Here is a 21,216-nt window from a genome sequence, read left to right on the forward strand (position 1 = left end):
GGAGACTGGCACCACCTTGCCAATGGCGAGGGACTGTCTTGACACAATGGTGGCCCTCTGCCCCCTCTGTGGGGAAACTGACTCATTTCTTTTTAAAGAAAACAGTAGAGCACTGACTTAGAACAATCTAGGGTGCCATGGAGATCTACTTGTCTCTTTTGTTGGCTCTGTCTGCTCTCCTTCTCCTCTGAACACTGAGAGCTTCTCCACGGTCTTGGGGTGAAGAGAATCAATCCCATTTTTCAGGGAGGATAACTGAGGACAAGAAGGGGAGGAGGTGGAACCCAGGGAACCTTCCTTCTCTGATTGTTGGACAAGATGCCACAGTTGCCAACAACCAGCATGAAAATGAAGGGGAGGGGAGGGGGGAGCACTATGTCCAGGGAGAAAGGGATGACCTGCTGGGGCCCCTCAGGTGCTGGTCTCCTGACTCTTGAGCACTTCCCGTGACACTCCTCTGGACTGTCCGGCAACACTCCGGCCCCAGGGCTGGGGTAGCCGGGGCCAGGAAGGGCTCGCCGCTTTACTCTGTAATTCAGCCAGGATCGAAGCACACCCTCCCGTGTCCCATCCCTAGACGCCCAGCCTGTGTGCCGAGAAGCTCCATCCTGCGGGGCTCTCAGAATGGAGGAGGGAGTGGTACCAGCCTGCCTGAGTGTTGGCAGCTTCCTGGTGTCACTTGGAGCCACATAGGAGGCAGTTTTTTGATTTATAGTTTTATTTATTTACTTTGGCTGCGCCAGGTCATCATTGATGTTTGTGCTTTTTTCTACTATGGTGAGCAGGAACTACTCTTCATTGCCGTGCACAGGTTTCTCAATGCACTGGCTTCTCTTGTGGAACATGGGCTCCAGGGCCTGTGGGCTCTGAAGTTGCGGTTCCTGGGCTCTAGAGTACAGGTTCAACAGTTGTGGCACACGGGCTTAGTTGCTCCATGGCATGTGGGATCTTCTCAGACCAGGGATCAAACCTGCATTGGCAGGTGGATTCTTTACCACTGAGCCACCAGGAAAGTCCCAGGAGGCAGTTTTGATGGCAGATTGCTGGGGCACTACCTGCAGAGTCAAAGGTCGCATGGCCAGCTCCTTTGTGAGCTTATCAGTCTCGAGACTTTGAAACTCACTGTCTCCTTCTATAAAACAGAAATATCCACACCACCCCCTAGGCATACACACAGGTTAGCCTAGTGATATATGAGAATAGCCTCTGTAAACCAGGGAACCCTGTGCAGAAGTCAGGACTTTATGACTAAATAGAACTTGCTCCAGGGAATGGCAGATCGGGGGGCATGACCTACACTGACCCTCCGCTGCCCTGGGCAGGAGCTGGGTGCTCAATGCTGTGTGAACAAGTTGGGGCAGGTGAACACACTGGGGAGGAGGGGCCTGGGGCCCCAAAGGCCAGGCAACAGTGAGGCCATAAATCAGGATGGCACCCAGCGAGCTTCCAGTCTCTGAGCTAACCATTAAACCACTGTGCCTCATAACCTGCTATTTCCTCTAATGAGGCCCAGACAACTATAGCTCCCAGCCCTGGGAGAGATGAGACAGCCTTCCCTCCTCCTCCCACACCCCAGGGCCACTCCCTGGACCAGGTCCTGCACTGTGGCTTTGTCTTCATACTGGTTCTCCCTCAAACCTATTCAACCAGATGTGCCAGTGAGACAGGAGCTAGGGAGGGAGAGGGCCCTGGGAAGAGGTCTGAGCCTCGGCCCTCAAGGGGAACATGTCCCTTGGTATCTGATACCTACAGCTGAGCCCTGGAGGGAAGCCTGGGATGGGAGGACTAGCCGTCCTGGTCTTAACTGGTTACTGCCCAAGAGGCCCCAATACACTATGAGTCACAGGAGTAGAGGGCTCAACACTTGAGGTCAGTCCAACCCTTGGGCTACCCTGGAGAAAGCAGGTCCTCCTTGCCTCTCCTCCTTAACTTGCTACTGATACAGGCCCAGAGGTTACTGGGTTTGGTGGGACTCAGGAAAGTGGCCGGTCAGCGGGCAGCCTGCTGGCAGCAGGGGTCAGGGAGCATGAGTGGTGTCCACTTCAAAGAGAGGCTGAGTCCAGGAGCCCACTCAGTCCTCGTGGTGCCTTCCTGGCTGGTAGACAGAAGAGTTGGGCCATGCAAAGACCCAAGAGAGCAAGACAGGCAAAGAAGGGCTAGGCGCCCTCCTGTTCTCCAGGCCCCCCTCCTGCTGTGACCCCCAAAGTAGCTGCACCCTTCCAACTGCCATTTAATCAGCCCCTCCTACTGGCCAGCCTCCAGACGGCTGGAAGTGGAACAAGAGGGTACAATGCCTGGGTTCTGGCCTGGAGGTGCTCGAATCCAGAGGAAGGGCGGCTCCTTAAGCAAAGGATCCTAAGGCAGTGTGAGCAATCCAATAACCAGAGAAGATGCGAGGTACCGGTGGAGCAGAGAAGGCAGCAGATTCTCTCTAGGGGTAGCCGGGGAGTCGTCCCAGAAGAGACAGTACTTGCACTTGACCTTGAAGCAGGCTCTCTCCAGGCAAGAGGAAGTGCATGTGAATAGCAGAAAGCATGGCAGTGCAGTGGCAAGGGGGCGGGGGCAGTGGCTGGAGCAAAGGGCACAGGCGCAGCAAGCACAGAGGGCGAAGCTGGGGTCTGGGCCCCTCGGGGTGTCATGCAGGCTCTCCATGGAGATTAGGTTCGGGGTCCCCACCCTGCCCTGGAGTTCAGGGGGGCTGGGCAAGGGTGAAGTCCCAGCAACTGCTGGGTGCTCATGCTTCAGGTTGAGCCACGCCTAGAACCTGGCACAGCCCCACCTCGTCCCAAGAAATGGGTGCTGTGCCTTCTCTGCACCCACACTAGACTCGCTGGTGACAGAGCAGACGTGGGCCATGCACTCACGGAGCTCAGCGCCTAGAGCACATGGAGGGTAGGAAGGGGTTGATGGTTATCAACAATTTGTTTCACTCCTGAAACAGGAGTTTTACCAAACAACTGAGTATCACAGGCTGCGATGAGACACACAGGAGCTGTCAGAGCCAGACCAGGGTGTGGGCCTGGCTAGAGGTCAGCAGAGGCCAAGGGCTGCATAGGAGCTGGGATGCAGGGAGATGGGCCATGCCGGGTGGAGGGAACAGTGGGCTAGAAGGTGGATGTACAGCCCCAGGCCCTCTTCTGTCTCCCAGGGCTCTTCCCTGCAGCCCTGGGGGTAGAGCTCTGTGCCTGGGCTTGAAGACGTGGAGAAGTGGTTTAGAAGTCAGGCCTGGTCCTGCCCCCGGCCTCTCCCTCATCCTCCCTGCCCCCGCTCTGTGCCACTGAGACCCCAGCGGTCATCTGCAGCAAACATCTGTGCCCTTGACAAAGACTGAGAAACTGAGGAGCTAAATGTGGGAAGTGAGGCGAGACTAGTTCAGGACAGAGGGGGAACATGGAAGAAACCAAAAACAGGGCTCAAGAACTCTGGACAAACTTTTCTGAAGCCCAGAACTAACCCAGGATAGCCGGAGACAGGTGTTCTCAGGCCTGAAAATCTTGGCAGGCCTCTCAGATTTCCTCAGCTCACCTCCCCTCACTCTTCCTTCTTGCTCAAATAAAAACATCTGCCTCTAAAAAGTACCTCAAATGCCCAAGCAATGATCCACCCCAACAGTGATTCCCCAAAACCTGAAATGCATTCATCTGCCACATTGTTTTATAAACATCAGAGTTACTACCAGACTGTGAGCTTTGAGAGGAGGGTCTGTGTCTCTATTGTTATTTTTACTTATTTATTTGTTGTTGGCTGTGCTGGGTCTTCACTGCTGCGCAGCTTTTCTCTAGTTGTAGCGAGCAGGGGCTACCCTCTAGTTTTGGTGTGCAGGCTTCTCGTTGCTTTACTTACTGCGGAGCACAGGCTCTAGGGCTCACGGGCTTCAGTAAGGCTCGTGGGCTTAGTAGTTGCGACTCCCAGGCTCCAGAGCACAGGCTCCAGAGTTGTGGTACATGGAATTAGTTGCTCCACAGCATGTGGGGTCTTCCTGGACCAGGGATGAAACCTGTCTTGTCTCCTGCGTTGGCAAGTGGATTCTTTACCACTGTATATAGAAGCCCAGGTCTGTGTCTTTTCCATCTTTTTAGCCCCAAACCTACCATAGGACCTAGCACGGAATAGGCACCTGATAAATGTTTGCTAACAAAGGACAAACAAATGACCAAAGACTGGAACCCCTGTACCTAGCAGTTTGATTTATTTGACACTGAAAACAAGATTATCCAAGTCTGAATGGAAAGATCCCAGATGCCACCAGAGGTGTTCCCCAGCTGTTTTCATCCCAGATGGGGCTGGGATGAGGCCTGAGCCCACCTGGAAACCCCAGTGATAAGAAAGAAAGAGTTTGAGCACAGCCAACGTGGCAATCGCCGTGCGATGTGATTAAATCCACCTCACAGCCTGCAGCTCTGTCATGATCACAGCAGGGAAATTCGTAAACAAGAGTTAAGACTCAAAACCGCAACACCTCTCTCCACTCCTCCTTCCCAGAGCAGCTTCCAGCTTCCTCGAATAATCCACACGCAACTGGAAACTCTCACAGGGTAGCAGGAGAAAGAAACACTTGAGGAAGAGGGCAAGAGGCTGCTTTGGCACCCCTTCAGGGGTGGACACACGTCCAGGGGTGTCAGCAGCGTCTTCTGTCACGAAACGTGCAGCACACCGGGCTGGCAGGGGCTCTGCCTGCTGGTGTGGCTGATGCTTTAGGCATTTCCTGCAGTCAGTCTCTGCCTATATAACATGCATGCATGCATTCAGCATGTGCTTCCTTGAGCATACAGTATGTACTATGCACGGGCAGGACACGGTGGGAGACTCAGAGAACACCCAAAATCTAAGCTCATGTGCTCCATATGCTCTCTATGGATGGAATGCTGCTGCTGCTAAGTCGCCTCAGTCGTGTCAGACTCTGTGCGACCCCATAGACGGCAGCCCACCAGGCTCCTCTGTCCCTGGGATTCTCCAGGCAAGAATGCTGGAGTGGGTTGCCATTTCCTTCTCCTAGAAGCAAGGAAAACTACTTCCCCCCACCTCAGGCAGAGCAGAGCATCTGTTCACCCACGGACATGAAACAGAAAGGGAACGACGTAGCTGAGGCCACCCCACCTCACCTTCGTTCCATTCCCACCCTGACACTGAGGACTACATGCATGATCATGCCTCTGATCCCCAGAGAAAAGGGTCCTGCCAGGGTGTCAGAGGACCTACCCTGGTGAGAAAGAATCACTGACACTCTAAAGAGAATAGTAACAATAGCAGCTGCATCTCATCTCCACCTGAACACAGCAAGAGCAGCATTTTCTGGCTTGAGAAGCACATTCATATCCAGAATCACCCTGAATCCTTTTTTCAATATGTATTTATTTGGCTGCACCAGGGCTTAGTTGCAACATGTGAACTCTCTTAGTTGCAGCATGTGGGCTCTGGTTCCCTGACCAGGAATCGAAAAGGCCCCCTGCATTGGGAGCATGAAGTCTTAGCCACTGGATCGCCAGGGAAGTCCCAAGAATCTCTCTGCCTCTTACCCCCGCTCTCTGAGATGTAGTGATCCTCCTTGTACAGATGAGGAGACTGAGGCTCAAAGAGCTCAAGTGACTTGAGCAGGATCACTTAGCCAAGAGGAGTCAGGGCTGGGACCCTAAGCTCTGGGATTTGGGGACCCAGTCCCCTGCTTTTCCGTCCTGCCGTCCTATCTCCTCGAAGATGTGGACCCATAAGACCTGAACTTAAACTAGAAACTGTAAGACCAGAGGGCCCCAGTTTCCTATCTAGAAGCTGATAAATTTTATAATAAAGTATGCATTTAGGGAAGACTGCATCAGCTGGTACAACCAAATGGAATAAAGACAATGTCATTTCTGCAAGGAGACTGCATTCCTTGCTAAGCTACTAAAGGTCACTAAGGAAGAAATAAAATACAGGGACACAAGAAGCCAGTGGGCACGATTAACTCAGACTTTCAAGAAGGCCTAGGACAAGGTTCATGCCTGATGCTACCTAGGAGAAAAGCAAGTTACAATGAGATCACTAAGGACAGAAAATTGATTTAAAGAGAGAATGTTATGAGTAAATCAGCACTAGGACTATCTTATCTGGCAAGGAGGTAACAGAAGTTCCTTATTAACAGCAAGCTCTTCAGAATCATAGGCCTAAGGAAAGGACTTCAGAGGTCTTCCAGATAAGTGGTTTCCCCAAATTTGGTTCAGCCTCAGAGCCCTTGGCCCCTCTGAAATCTAATATAGAACCCCACGTGGACAGAGAAAAAGCCAGAGCTGCAGTATTTGAAAGAACTGTGACCCCCATCCACTCCTCTCCTGCCTCCCTCCTGCTGCAGCAACCTCTGGGGCTCCGCCAAATCCCCCCAGGATTCCCCAGAGTGCTTCACTGGCCTTGCATTTGTCTAGAACGGAAATTTCCTTCACGATTCAGCTTCTACTCATAGTCCTTCCGTGGTTCATAACAATCTTCCCTTTGCCAAGAGAAAGCCATCTTTATGTGACTGGCCCCATTTGTCCTCAGCATCCTTTTTGCCTCCACCTTGAGATGGCCCTACACGTGTTTTAACCTTTTATTTATGTTTTATTCTTGGCTGCCCTGGGTCTTGATTGTGCAGGCTTTCTCTAGTGGTGGTGAGCAGGGGCTACACTTTCGTTGTGGTAGGTGAGCTCCTTATGGCGGTGGCTTCTCTCTCCTGCAGAGCATGGGCTCTAGGGTGCACGGGCTTCAGTAGTTGCAGCTCTTGGGCTCTAGAGCACGGGTTCAATAGAGAAACACAGGCTTAGTTTCCCTACGGCATGTGGAATCTTCCCAGACCAAGGATGGAGTTCATGTCCCCTGCATTGGCAGGAAGATTCTTAGCCACTGGGGAAGTCCAGCCCTACATATTTTAAAGGACCACATCTGTGCCACCTGAAATCTTCACTTCTCTGGCTCCTGCATCCTCCAATCTTTGTTCATGGAAAGATCACACACGTCCCATGACATCACTTCAGGTCCCCTAACTGCCCTGGTCATTCTCCCCACCAGGGCATCCTCATCCTTCAATTCCTTTCCTGAAGTCAGAATCGTTGACCTAATGAAACCATAAAATAGTTACCATTTGCTCTGCTCCTATTACACACATGCTAGACCCTCTACTAGGCTTTCTCATTAATAATTAATGATATTTTAGTATCTATTATGTCAAGCCCTTCCTAGGTTCTATATTAATACTGTGAATTATTAATTTAAGTAATACAATATATACCCCATGGGCACAAGGACTTTGCCTACTTGTTCATTGCTATATCTCCAGGCCCAGAACAGTGTCTTACTGAATGGACAAAGTATTAGTAGTATTGTTGTTGTTGTTGTTGTTAATATTTATTGCATTCCTACTATGTAATAGGCAATGTGCTATATGCTATGCATATTTTGGTCTCATTAAAAGGAAGACACTGAATCTCTGTCTAGCTCTATCTGTGTCTCTGTCTCTCTCTTTCACTCTCTCTCTCTCTCTCTCACACACACACACACACACATCCTTGAGGCCACCAGGGGCTAAAAAACTTGATTGAGGCCCGTGCTCCATCCATCCAGCATGAAGCACAGTCTCCTCTAGAAAACGGCAGCCCAGAAAGGAGAAACTTCACCAAGCGCTCCCAGTGTCATCTGAGTGGGCAGGAAAGCAGGGGGCTTCCTTGGTGGTTCAGTGGTAAAGAATCCACCTGCTAATGCACAAGACTTGGATTCAATCTCTGAGTCAGGAAGATCCCCTGGAGAAGGAAATGGTAACCCACTCCAGTATTCTTGCCTGGGGAATCTCATGGACAGAGGAGCCTGGCAGGCTACAGTCCATGGGGTCACAAAAGAGTCAGACACGACTGAGTGACTGAACAATAACAATGGGAATGCGGGAAGGGAGCTTCACGTTGTACAACTCCAAAGTAATAGATGAGGAGCAGCCACGGAAGCAGCGCTGAAGCACCGTTTGCAGGATCACGAGTTCAGGGTTCACAGGCAGAGATCCCGGAATGACTACAAACTTCAGCCAGGAGATGGCAGCTCTTTGCTGCAGCAGCCAAACCAGCCCACTAGAAGCTGGTTCTCTGGCCTCATGTGGAACAGGGAAAATCAGTTCTCAGTTCCGCTGGGAACTGAGACTCAGTTCCGCTCAGTCCTCCCTGTGCGGAGCCGCCTTCAGACCCTCCTCCACTGCTGCGGGGAGTCCTGCTCCCCAAGCCTCCGGGGCATGTTGGAGGGGTGAATTTTCATGTCAGGAAGATCCCTGAAGAAGGGAATGGCTACCCACTCCAGTATTCTTGCCTGGAGAATTCCATGGACAGAGAGGCCTGGTGGGCTACAGTCCATGGGGTCGCAAAGAGTCAGACATGACTGAGTGACTGAACAACATCAACAGTTCCTCTGTACATCAAAGCACTGTGTACGTCACCTCAGTTAATCCTCACCAACAACCCTGTGAAGTAGATCGTATTCTCCCCATTTTACAGATGAGGAAACAGAAAAACTGAGTAATTTGCTCAGGATCACACTGTCGATAAGGGGCGGAACTGACTCAGAGTGCTCCTGACTCAGAGTTCAGAGGGTACAAGAGCAGAGACACCCCTCCTCAGACCACAAACACCAAGTGAGCGGGACCATGAGCAGGTCTGTTTGACCAGGAGAAGACCAGATGCGGCTTTCTGTGAGCTTGAAAAGGTGCATCGAAACTAGGAGGTAAAGTACCTGATGGAAACTTTCTCACTGTCAGGTTTTATCACAGTAAGGTTTATCACACCTGAGTTCCGAAGGAAAAAACTCAGTCCAGAAGATGTTAAATGATTTACCTAAGGTAAATAGTAGCTAAAAAAGAGCTCCGCAGGTAAATAGTCAGATTTTATAACACCAAAGTCCCTCTTCCCTCCCCACCATTTCTCTCCCTGTTAAAGTTTAAAGGACAATTCAGGACAAGCCAAGGGAGTATGATTTTTCCAAGGCAATATAAACTTTGTGGGGTTCTTTATCAACCTCAGCCTGAATCACAGATGGCTGTTCCTTAGTTCAGGTAAATTACAAGGTTTAGAGAACCCTGCCAAGCTTTGAGATCCATCAGCTTAAAAGGCAGTTCCAAAGGCAAACCCCTAAGGGTCCCTGTCAGTCTGGGTGGCCTGCCTCCTGGCGACTTTCCTGTCCCCTTCAGCCTCTGCACAGGCATAGCCCTCAGGTGTGCAGAGGTGGGGACACCTTCCTTCCCATCACACCGTGCAGGGAAGGGAAAGTGGGCTGGATGGAGCCACTGTCAGAAAGCAAACTGAATAAAGTAGAATTGCTAGGAGAACTCAGAGAGGCTGCAGAGAAGGGGCTGCTCCTCCTGAGGCCGAAGGCTGGCCCTCAGGTGGGATTTGTAGGAGCAACAGGTAACAGCAAAATCAGCTGGAGGCAAGGGCTCTGCACTGGGGAACCCCAGCTTCCTTCAGTTTGACTCAACCCAACAGGCATGTACTAATACCTCCCGCCAGCCCTTCACAATGTTCAGCCATGTGACCTGGGGCGAGACAGCACAGTGCCTCTGGACCTCAGTTTCCTCACTTGTAAGCCACCTTTGCTCTCTGCCCTGGCCCTACCTGGAGTTGAGAGCTGTGCCTGAACACAAAGGCTGATTCTTAATTGATGGCAGTGAACAGCAGGCTGGCCACAGGATAATGGCAGGTCACCCGACACCTCCCTTCCGCCCCAGGCCCTGCCCTGGAGCCATTATAAGCTGGGATGGGGCCAAGGTGCTCAGCTCAAGTTGCCAACAGGTCGGCATCTATGTGGCTTAGAACAAGACAAAATGGTTTTGAATGTAGCAACTGAGACTGAGGTTGGTCCAAAGGAAAGCATGCTGCCATAAGGACATCTCTGCCCAAGGCAGAGTGAGCAAGGGCGTATCCAGAGGCCCCTCCTTGCCAGGGTGGGGATACCCACCTGTGCGTGGCCATGGCTGAGGGGTCTGCCTGGCCATGGGCTCTAACAGTTCAAAAGATACTTGAAAGCCAGCATGATCTGTCATCTCTGAGAACCTTCCATGTACTCAGAGCTGCTGCTTCCCATCCAGGCTCGTCTCAGGACACTCACACTCTCCTCTCTTGACTCGTGATCCCTCAGCCCCACTCACAGCCACCCTCCTTACCTGTCATGGCTGAGGCACCCTAGAGAGAGAGTACTTGCTTCAGCCTGCCAAAGGCATCAGACTGCGGATGGACAGTATGTAACTGCTTGCCGTCAGGTTGGGAGTGAGATGCAGGTTCATGGGTCAGAACTGTGTGAGGCCCCTCAGAGCAGCCCCTGAGCCAGCCGATGGCCGAGCCCCACTCTGCAGGCTAACTGGGAGCAGCCTCTGGGTCCCCTGGCTCACCCAGAGAACTTCCCCCACCCCCTCCCCTGGGTTTCCCCCCTCCCTACCGTATCACCAGCCTTAGCAACCTAGCTGCCACCTGCCAGAGCCCCAGAGGACCTGTATATCCCGTCACCTAGCAACAGCAGCATCCCTTCTCTAAGTTTTCCCAGGGAGACTATGGGAAGCTAGGGCTTCAGACCCCATGGGAGCTTGAAGCTGCCACAGACCAGATCAGGGCCAGAAACCTCCTTTCTGTAGACCCCTGCTTTTCTCCCTTCTTCTACACCCCAATCAGCCAGCTCTGCGCCCCTACCAACTTCTTTCTGGAATAAGGAATGAAGAGATAGCATTACAGAAAAGAAGAGAGAAATGAGGTCCAAGAGCAGGCTACTTGGCAAAGAAAGCACACCAAGGAGCTGACCAGGCTTTCTGGCCTCTGTGAGCAGTTGCTTCTTCTTTGCCTCATTATTAGCCTGGTGGTGCCCATTTCATTGTGCGGTTAGTTACCCTCTTCTCTGCTTCATCATCTCTAAAAGAGAGCTCCCAATTACTGAAGGCATCTTGAGGTTCAGAGAGGTCGAGGAGCATGCCCAAGCTCACCCAGCAAGTCAGAAGACAGGGCAAGATGAGAACTCATACTCCCCCAACTGGGTCTTTGTCTTTCCTACAGTACACTTAATCCTCGCCCCTGTTTAAAAACAAGAGCTGCCTTCTGTTTGATTCATCACCTCTGTGCAGGAGGGGAAACAGCTGAGATAGTTATCTGTGATTTGGAGCTGAGCTGAATACAACCAGGAATTTCTTGGGATCTAAAACAGCAGGGACTTGAGGGGAAGGGATAGTTAGGGAGTTTGGGATGGACATGCACACATGCTGTATTTAAAACAGATAATCAACAAGGACCTACTGTCTAGCACAGGAAACTCTGCTCAGTGTTATGTGGCAGCCTGGATGGGAGCAGAGTGTGGGAGAGGATGGATACATGTATATGCACGGCTGAGTCCCTTTGCTGTCCACCTAAAACTATCAGAACATTGTTTATCGACTGTACCCCGGTGCAAAACTAAAAGTTAAAAAAATAGCAAAACAGCAGTGGCTGAGGTAAATAAAGGAAAGAAAGTAAATAAAATAAAGGTAAATAAAGGAAGGAGAGCAGGTGATAAAGGTGCAAAGCTAAAAGAACAGAGGGAAGAAGGGGTAGTAAATCAATAAAGCTCCTGCCAGGTACCAAGCACTGTAGTAGGCCTTTCCTTAACTCAGCCTGGGAGGAAGGTTTTCTCAGCCCTGCTCACGGACAATTTAGCAGAGTCAAGAATCATGCAGAGGTGGGTTTGTCTCCAGACTGAAGAAGGGCTGGGGAGATGCTGGGAGTTAAGTTCTACATGTTGATTGCATGCTAATTATATGCAACTAGACATTCATGGGGTCGCAAAGAGCCGGACATGACTGAGCGACTGAACTGAACTGAACTGAACTGAAGACCTCGTTGCAGGGGAGTGGAGAATCAGAAGGATCCAGTACCGGTTGACAACAGCCAAACAGGTTCCTGAAACAGTGGGGAAATGAAAACAACAGTCCACCAAGCCCAAGAGGCTGGCCTCAAGGGCTGGATCTGTTACTTACTCTGGGGCCATAGCGACCACTCAATCTATAGGAGTCTGGGTTTTCTCTTGTATAAAGTGGGGATAATTTCTCAGGGTTGTTGTGAAAATATTTAATCCTCGTGGCATTTATGAAAGATATGTAACAATACCCAATTGCAGAATAAGTTGTTCTGCCTCCATATTTAGGTCTTGGGTTAATGTCTTTCTGCCACCAATTGAGAAGCAAGGTAAGAAGATTCTCTGAGAGAATCAGGCAGTAGGCACTAATGTAATGTTTTCCAGTCAAATAACTTCCACCCACCTCCCACGTCCCTCCAGCTCTGGGGTCTCCGGGGCCCTAGGGATTCTTGCCCTTTTGTTTTACTCCAGACAGCAGGAGCCTTATTCCAGGATAAGCCCTGGGTCAGACACCGGTTTGGCTGGCCCTGTGAGTCAGGGCTCTACTGGCAGACTGAGTCAATAAGGCAGGTGACCCCATCAGCAGCCCCAACCAAAAGAGGAGGGCCAACGCCTTTGCATGGGCAGGGCTGGGCCTGGGCTGTGGCAGTTGTGGCCAGAGGCTGAGTTCAAGCTGAGGATAAACAGAGACGCCTCCAGCAAAGCGGAAGGAGACACAGCTGGTCTTTGGTGGCCTCATAGCCCCCTTCACTCTATCAGCTCCAAGGCAAGACATTACCCTGGCCTGGAGGGAATCAGAGCAGAACATCGGGAGGATGAGAGTTTAACACCTTGAACCCCTCAGCAGAGCCAGGTGGCTGCATTTTTGTTTTCTCTTTGACCCTCAGATACATGGCCCTGGATAAATCATAATCCTTGATTCATGGCATTTTTCACTGTTGGCCCATGCAGGTCTCACTGTATGGAGCTCACCCCCTAGTTTCAGTAACATAATAAGTCTCCATAAACCTACCACCCAAAACAAAAGCTAGGATTTAGCAATAACCTATATCTAACCAGGCGATCTCCTTGCTGAGGGACGTGGGCAAGTCTCTTTTGTTTATTAATTCAACAAATCTTAGTTGTACATATTTGATAGGCCAGAAAGAGTGCTAGAATCAACCTGAATGCCATGTTCATAATTTCCTTGCCTTTTTCCGGAAAAGATTCTGTGTTCTATGAAGTCTTCTGGGAGTTAATTTTTCCTTTAATATGAAATTGCTCAAGCCATTCGTAGTACTTCGCGGCAGTATACTCTGTGTGTTTTGACTGCAGCATAATATTCTATTGTGCGAATTAACAGCCAGCTTCTTCAAGGCTAGCTTGGGACTGAGCCCTAAAACTGCAATCTTTTCCTTAATTTTTTCATTCAGCAAAGATTTATTAACTACCCATAATGTGTCAGGCATTGTAGGAGACATCAGGGGTGCAGTCATGACCAAAACACCCGCAGCCTCTATCCTTCTAGTTTGCAGGCTTTTCTCCCCATTTTTCTTTTGTATTCTAAAAGGTAAGGCTTTTCTGTATAATGACCACTATTCAGTTGATAGCGACAGAAAGCATATTAGCCCGGGGTGCTGAGGTCACTTCAGTTCAGAGATGAGGAATTCAAGGTCCCAGCAAGAACAGGCTGAAAGCCTCTTTGGTTCCTGCTCTCAGCTTCTAGAGCAACTCTGGACCCACCAAAGGAAAACAGTCAATATTTGTTGAAATAATAAACAAAAGAGACTCGACCTACCTGCTTCAACCAATGCAGACACTTATGTGCAGGCAGACTCTGTGAAAAAGAAGGACTTGACAGGGGACTGGCCACTAACTGGATGTTCTTGATACCCCTCCAAACTGCCCCTCCCATAGCCTTCCACATCTCAGCATATACCCTCTTGCCTGTTCACTAAAAACCCAAAAGCATTCAATCTATTAGGAAGGCCGATTGCCTTTAGGCCCTGGAGGAGGGCATGGCAATCCACTCCATTTTCTTGCCTGGAGAATCCCCATGGACAGAGGAGCTTGGTGGGATACAGGTCATGAGGTCTCAAAGAGTCAGACATGACTGAGCGACTAAGCACACATTGCCTTCAGGGGCTTCCCAGGTGGCGCACTGGTAAAGAATCTGCCTGCCGACACAGGAGACACAAGAAACTGAGGTCAACTTGGGTTCATCCCTGGGTCAGGAAGATCCCCTGGAGGAGGAAACTGCAACCCGCTCCAGTATTCTTGCCTGGAAAATTCCATAAACAGTGGATCCTGACAGGCTACAGTCCAGGGGGTTGCAAAAAGTCAGACTTGACGGAGTGACTGAACACACACACACACATTGCCTTTATCTTTGAAGCACAGCTGAATCTTTCACCAGCTGTTATCCCTCCTTGCTGTAGCCACACTGATCTCCATTCTGTTCCTCCAGCACCAAGCTTATTCCTGCCTGCCTGGCAACTTCCGGTCATTCAAGCCTCAGACCAGAGGTGCTCTCTAAGATGATCCCTTCCCTAGATCTCCCATTCTCAGCACACAGCCAGGCACTGTCTCCCATCACCCACATTACTCTCCGCATAGCACCCAGCTCTCTCTGGGTTTATCTGCTGATGATCGGCTCTCCCCTAACTTCCCCTACTCTCCCCCACCTTCCCCTACTCTCCCCCTGACTCCCCCACCCCCACCTCACCCCAGGATACAAGCTTCTCAAGACCAGGGTCCCGCATACCTTGTTTGGCACTTCTCCCATCCTTGCTATAATTATTTCTCATTTGTCTTTAAATCCGTAGCTCCCAGAGCAGTGCCTGGTACAACACTGACCCTCAACAAATAGTTGTTTAATACTTAGCTATTGAACCACTCTGGTTATCAGACAAGTGTTATTTCTTTTCACCTTTGTATTTGACTGAATTAGACAAAAGAGCTTTGTAGACTGTTACTTGCTGATTGTGTGTAGATTACTGTTGGTAACATCACCTGACTCTGTAGCTACCGAAATGGAGGGAGTCACCAGATTTGTTCTCATCTTCATCCTGGAAGTAGCTGCTGATGCAGGCCCTGGTGATGGTGGAGGAGAGATGGCCCAGAAGGAGCTACAGTACAGAGCCCAGAATTCTAGCTGTCATTTACTGGGCCTCTACTAGGTACAAGCCAGATGCAAAGCACCGAAGGCAAAGGCAATAAGAAATAGAGATTGCCTGACTGGAGAGTTCCTGGGGTAGAGTCCTGGGCCAAGCGTCTGGGGGCACAGGGAGGAAGGGCCCGGAAGGAAGCTGCTTTGTGAACCAGGCGCTTCCCACTAGATATTTCACGGCAGCACTATGATGCAGGTGTCATTTTCCCCGCTCTGCCGAGGGGATGCCTAAAGCTCAGAGAGGTTAAGTATCTTGCCCAAAGGCTCACAGTTAATAGGAGGCAGAGCCCATGTTCCAACTTGGTCCCTGCAGAGCCTTGGCCATCTCTGCTGCATCCCCCAGCTACCCATGGCCTAGTGCCCCCATAGGGCAAAGCCAGGCACGTCCCCAGAGCAGACCACAGAGTTGAGGAAGAAAGGAAGAAGCTCCTTCTCCCAGTGACTGTGTCTGCCATGAGAGCAGGTAGCTCCCAGGGACCCCACAATTTATAATCTAGATCACCACCCTCCCCTCCAGGCATTAGAAGAGTCCCTCTCAATCCCCAATGGGACTCAGGAAATTCCAGCTGGAAATGTCCAGGGACCTGCAGCTTCCCCACCTGGTCTAGAATGGCTGTGACCTCAGCCAGTGGGCAGGTGAGCCCCGGGGTGGAGACCTAGACCTCGCCCTGCCCAGGGGCTCCCGGTCATGTGCTAGACAAGGAAAAGGAAGAAAGAAAAGAGAGTTCACAAGTGGCAGGAAAGCATGAACTTAGGCAGCACCCTCCCCTAACCTCTGCATTGCAGGAAAGGGTGTAAGTACTTTGCATGAGAGTCATTGTGTATATATTTTTGTATGTGTGTTGACAAGACTACACTTGAAGAAATACTTTAGTGTCCTGGTTGCTTTTTTTTTTCTGTCTATTCTGTTGAGTATAATATATGTTCAGTAAATTACTCAAATCTAAAATGTACAACTCAATGAATTTTTACACATAGGGGCTCAGTGGTAAAGAATTTGCCTGCTATGCAAGAGACTCAGGTTCAATCTCTGGGTCAGAAAGATGCCCTGGAAAAGGAACTGGCAACCCACTCCAGTATTCTTGCCTGTGAAATCCCATGGACAGAGAACCTGACAGGCTACAGTCCATGGGGCTGCAAAAGAGTTGGACACAACTTAGCGGCTGAACAACAATATACCCCCATGTAATCAATGCTTAGATCAAGATCCAGTTTTCCAACATTCCAAAAGGCTCCATTGTGCTCCTTCCAATAACCCTCATTATAATCACTGTTATGATTTCTATCACCATGGATTACCTTTACCTTTTGGTCATATATATGAAATGATATTCGTGTCTATAGTTTCTTTTTTATTATTATTATGTCTTTGAGATTACTCCATGTGTCATTGCATTTGCACTAGTGCTGAAACTCCAGTACTTTGGCCACCTCATGCGAAGAGTTGACTCATTGGAAAAGACTCTGATGCTGGGAGGGATTGGGGGCAAGAGGAGAAGGGGACGACAGAGGATGAGATGGCTGGATAGCATCACTGACTCGATGGATGTGAGTCTCAGTGAACTCCAGGAGTTGGTGATGGACAGGGAGGCCTGGAGTGCTGCGATTCATGCGGATGCAAAGAGTTGGACACGACTGAGTAACTGATTTTATCTGATCTGATTCTTGTCTACTGCTGAATTATATTCCATTATATGAATATACCACAATTTACATATCTATTCCACCAGTGATTGACTTTTGGATATAGTAGGAAGACTTCTATACAGGTGTTTTGCTGAACAGATGTACTCATTTCTCTTGGCCCTAATTCTTGGTCATAGAATCAGAGAAGAGTCATTTGTTTAGCTTTAGTAAACTCAGCTAAACCTTTTTCCAAAATATTTATACCAATTTACACTCACAGCAGCAGTGTCTGAGATTTCCAACTGCTCCACATTCTCATCAACACTTGTTATTGTCAGGCTTTTTAATTTTAGCCACTCTGGTGTCTGTGTAGACATGTCTCATTGTGGTTTGAATTTACTTTGGCCTGGAATTCCCTGGTGGTCCAGTGGTTAGGACTCCGCACTTTCACTGCTGAAGGCCTAGGTTCAACTTCCGGTCAGAGAACTAAGATCCCACAAGCCGTGTGGCATGGTAAAAATAATAATAATAATTTACATTAGGCTGATGAATGATGATATCAAGCATCTTTTGGCACTTAATTGGCCATGGAAGCATCTCCTTTTGTGAAGTGTTTGTTCAAGTTTCTAAAGAATTATATCATCCATAAAAGTAGACAAATGATGGACAAAAACATAAAAGAAAGCAAAATCATCTTAGAAACTCAGTAAAACACACAATAGCCCAGCAGCCAGTTGCTTCTAATAATTGATAACTAGTAGCTACAACTAGTAAATCTGCTGTACCAGGTCATTTGAATGCATAACTGATTTATATATTTTGAACCAATTATTTAGATATCATGGAGACCTCCAACTTAGACTTAACAGGGAAAAGAGAATGTAGATAAAAGCCCTTCCCTCAGTTCAGAGCCCCAGCTTAAAAGGCTCCCTCACTTAACTCACTATTTTTCCTTCAATTACAGGATCCTGAGATCAATCGACCCCTGAACAGCCTCGGTAAGCTCAGGTCTAGCTTTCATTTGTCTACCTCGGCCTCAATCAGTTACCAAGTAGATACTAAACCCCTCTTGCAGGACCCTCACCACCACCTCCAAGTGGTAAATGCTACGGGAGACACCCATCCATCATTCAACAAACATTTATTGAGCGAGTGTAATCTCCAGGATTCGTTATAAGAAAGAGGCACAGTCTCTGGAGAAATAGGATCAACAAACCTAAAACCCTAGTGGCAGTGACTCTCTAATTCACTCATTCAGTTCCTCATTCTCTCATTCCTTCAACAATACTATGAGAGCCTGCATGGGCCAGGCCCTGGACTGGACGTTGAGCTACAGCGTAAATACAAGAGCTAATGTCCCTGCCCTCGTGAAGTTTACAGTCTGACCATGCTGCCGAGGAACAGCCTGAACAAAAGTGCTTTCACTAGTAAAACAGAAAATGGGAGGGACTTCCCTGGCGGTCCAGTGGTTAAATCTCCAAACTTCCACTGCAGAGGATGCCAGTTTGATCCCTGGTCCGGGAACTAAGATCCCACATGCCAAAAATTTGTTTAATTAAATTGTAAAAAATAAAAGCAAAAAATAGCATATAAAATGAAAATAGCAGTATTTGCCTGACTTACAGCAGAAAAAAGGAGTTAATAGATAAAGTCTTCCCAAATATAGAGGGATTGTTTTTCCTCTCGTTCCATTTCCTTAAATTTTTGATACCTATGTCTTATAGCCTGGATCAGCAAAAAAAAAAAAAAAAAAGTGAGCAGAGAACAAATATTAATATGACAGGTTCATAAGGAAATGACCAAACCCACTTACTTTGATAGCTTATTATTTCAGGGTCATGGGTTAATAAAGATCACAAACAATACAATCTTCAGCAGGTAAAATGATGCCTAGTTTCTACTTTGCGATTTAACATATCAGTATTCCCTGGTATCCCCAAAGAACACCAGACGTACAAGCGCTCCATCACCTGAGTAAGCCTGGGAACTGCCAAACGAGAAAACAATTAAGGGAGCCCGGGAGGGAGAAATCAGTGCCAAGTGACAATCCTGAAGTTAAGAGTGATTACAGGTTGTGCAAGGACCAGGGAGTGAATCTGTTTGTGTGGAACCGGGGCTGGTGAGGACTAGCAGTGGGAATCCATCTGACTGGGAGAAGGAGGCCAAATTACACTGGGTTTGAAAGCCCAGAGAAGAGTGTGGTCCAGTTATGGAAGTCGTGGGGAGCCCTTGTGGGTTCCGGAGCAGGGACATGACAGGATGAAAGCAAAGTATTAGGAAGCTCTGTCTAGCAGCAGATGGCTGGACAGGCTGAAGGAACTGAGGCAGGCAGGGACGCTGTTCACAGGTCAGAGGGTTGGTTAACTTTATAAACAGTAAACTTTATAGACAATAAACCAAGAAAACCCTTCCCTTCATGATGATGTTCTCCATGAGAACATCAGGGAGGCAGAGACTCTGGGCCCTGGACAAGGGAACTCATCAAAGAATTCCCAGTAAGTACGTCTGGGAAAACCAGCCAACCTTGTATCCCCAGAGGTAAGTGCTCAATGAAGAAATTGCACATGAATGAAGGAGCAAAATGTCTCCATGTCCACGGCCCCAGGAAAGAGGATAGTTTTGAACACTCACTGCTGGAACTTGAAAAACAACACCCACTAACATTATTAATAACATTATTAATGTTGCCAGGCGGCATTAGTGGTAAAGAATCCGCCTGCCAGTGCAGGAGACAATAATAGATGCAGGTTCAATCCCTGGGTCAGGAAGATCCCCTGCAGGAGGGCATGGCAACCTACTCCAGTATTCTTGCCTGGAGAATCCCATGGACAGAGGAGCCTGGAGGGCTACAGTCCGTAGGATCACAAAGACTCAGACACAACTGAGCTACGAAGCACACTGGACTGGACAAGCACGTACTGTGCTGGCAGCCCCTGCACACCTGGAGCTCAAAGTCTGGTCAAAAGTTAACCCGGGAAAGAGGATGCCTGCACATGTGCTCAGTCGTGTCCGACTCTTAACAACCCTGTGGACTATAGCCTGCCAGGCTCCTCTGACCATGGGATTCTCCAGGCAAGAATACTGGAGTGGGTTGCCATGCCCTTCTCCAGGGAATCTTCCCAACCCAGGGATCGGATCCTGTCTCTTAACGTCTCCTGCATTGACAGGCAGGTTCGTTACCACTGGCGCCACTTGGGAAGCCCAGGAAAGAGGTCACGTGATATAAAAGGAAAGGGGACGGGCCTCTCCTGGGGCAGACGCAGGTCAGACTGGACAGAGTAAAACATCCTAGGACAGGTACCATGGCGGGAGGAGCACCGGGAAAGATGGACAAGCCCGGGAAAGTGAAAGGAGGTGGGGGTCCACGCGCTGAGGAAGCTGAGCCTAGTCTGCAGGAATAACCCCAGCACCAAACAAAACTGTACCCAAAGTTTTCCCAGGGCCAGAGGGTGGGGAGGCTGTAGCCCTTGGCAGGGGCAGCCTCTGAGAGCTGACTGCTCTTTCCCTCCCCCTACAGATGTCAACCCCCTGCGCAAATCCCGCACCCCGTTGGAGATCTTCAAAAAAGTAGGGATCCCGATCATCGCAGCAGTGCTGATCCTGGCAACCATCATTGTGGTGGCCGTCCTCAGTAAGTCCCAGCCCCCACCCAGTGTCCAACCTCACCCCAGCAAGGGGTAGCTCCCACCCACCCCTCCCCTGCCCTCACCTCCCAGCGCTACCCATCCTTACCCCTCCCACCCCAGCAGAGTCGAGGGGAGGAGATGTGCATATAGCTTTGAATCCACCCCTGCTTTGAACGAAGTCTTCCTCTTGGAGTGGAGGGGAGATGAACTCCTCCCCCGTCTATCCCAGATGGATTCTGTCCCCGATGATTCCTTCTGCCAGGAAAGCACAGTTTGCACCAGTTACAAAGCTACTCAGGCAATTTGCGCAGCAGCCGCGCCCCCAGCCTCCTCCTTTCCAGGTCTGCAGACTGAGAGCTGAGTGAATTCTGGCAGCTCTGGGGCTAGAGAAGCAGAGCATGTCTGCTTGTGAGGAGGGGAAGAAGGAAGAGGCATTAGGGAAGATGCCCAGGAGGGTAGCACCTCACCCCATCTTGAGCTTTGGTTTCACCATGGCTGGAGCCTAAGACCCAGTGTGATCCAAGCAGGCAAAAAATGAGTGAATCAAGCAAGCCCTGATTCCCAGAGCCTGTCCCTCTCAGCCTCCCCCACACCCCATCCTACGACTGAGCCCTCACCTCCACCCCCCACCATAGCCAAGCAGGGTACTGACCACAGATTTCACCCAGGAAGTAGGGCCAAGAGGACCTGACTAGGACTCAAGACACCTGGGATGGGGATCCCGGTGCTGCCCCTTCTTGGTGCTGTGTGACCTTGAGTAAGTCTCCCAACCTCTCTTAACCTCAGTTACCTCGCCTGTAAAATACCCTATCTTCATCAGAGGGATATCAGAGAACCAATGAGGTAATGTGTGTAAAGTACTTGGATTAAAAACTAGGCTGTGCAAAAGTGGAAGTCATCATGCGTATGTAGGGCTGAGGCCAAGGGCATGTGTTTGCTCACCAGGCCAGGACGGCTTTCCAGGAG

The 21,216-nt window shown here is 49.6% G+C and overlaps 2 protein-coding genes across 5 annotated transcripts in view; one reads left to right on the top strand and one right to left on the bottom strand.

Annotated features, from left to right (window-relative positions):
* Window positions 1–14,807, bottom strand: part of SMIM35 (small integral membrane protein 35) — a 108,019-nt gene extending 93,212 nt beyond the window's left edge. The window contains exon 1 of the mRNA XM_061440447.1: window positions 14,594–14,807. Within this exon, the coding sequence (XP_061296431.1) occupies window positions 14,594–14,636 (43 nt within the window). The 5' untranslated portion in view covers window positions 14,637–14,807. The remainder of the gene's footprint in view (window positions 1–14,593) is intronic.
* The window catches only part of TMPRSS4 (transmembrane serine protease 4), a 39,986-nt gene that overhangs the window by 592 nt on the left and 18,178 nt on the right, over window positions 1–21,216 (top strand). For all 4 annotated transcript variants that reach the window (XM_061440444.1, XM_061440443.1, XM_061440442.1 and 1 more), the window contains exons 2-3: window positions 17,589–17,622; window positions 20,142–20,255. In XM_061440444.1, coding sequence (XP_061296428.1) covers window positions 17,589–17,622; window positions 20,142–20,255 — 148 coding nt within the window. The remainder of the gene's footprint in view (window positions 1–17,588; window positions 17,623–20,141; window positions 20,256–21,216) is intronic.

Source organism: Bos javanicus, chromosome 15 (assembly GCF_032452875.1).
Source record: "Bos javanicus breed banteng chromosome 15, ARS-OSU_banteng_1.0, whole genome shotgun sequence".
Taxonomy (NCBI): domain Eukaryota; kingdom Metazoa; phylum Chordata; class Mammalia; order Artiodactyla; family Bovidae; genus Bos; species Bos javanicus.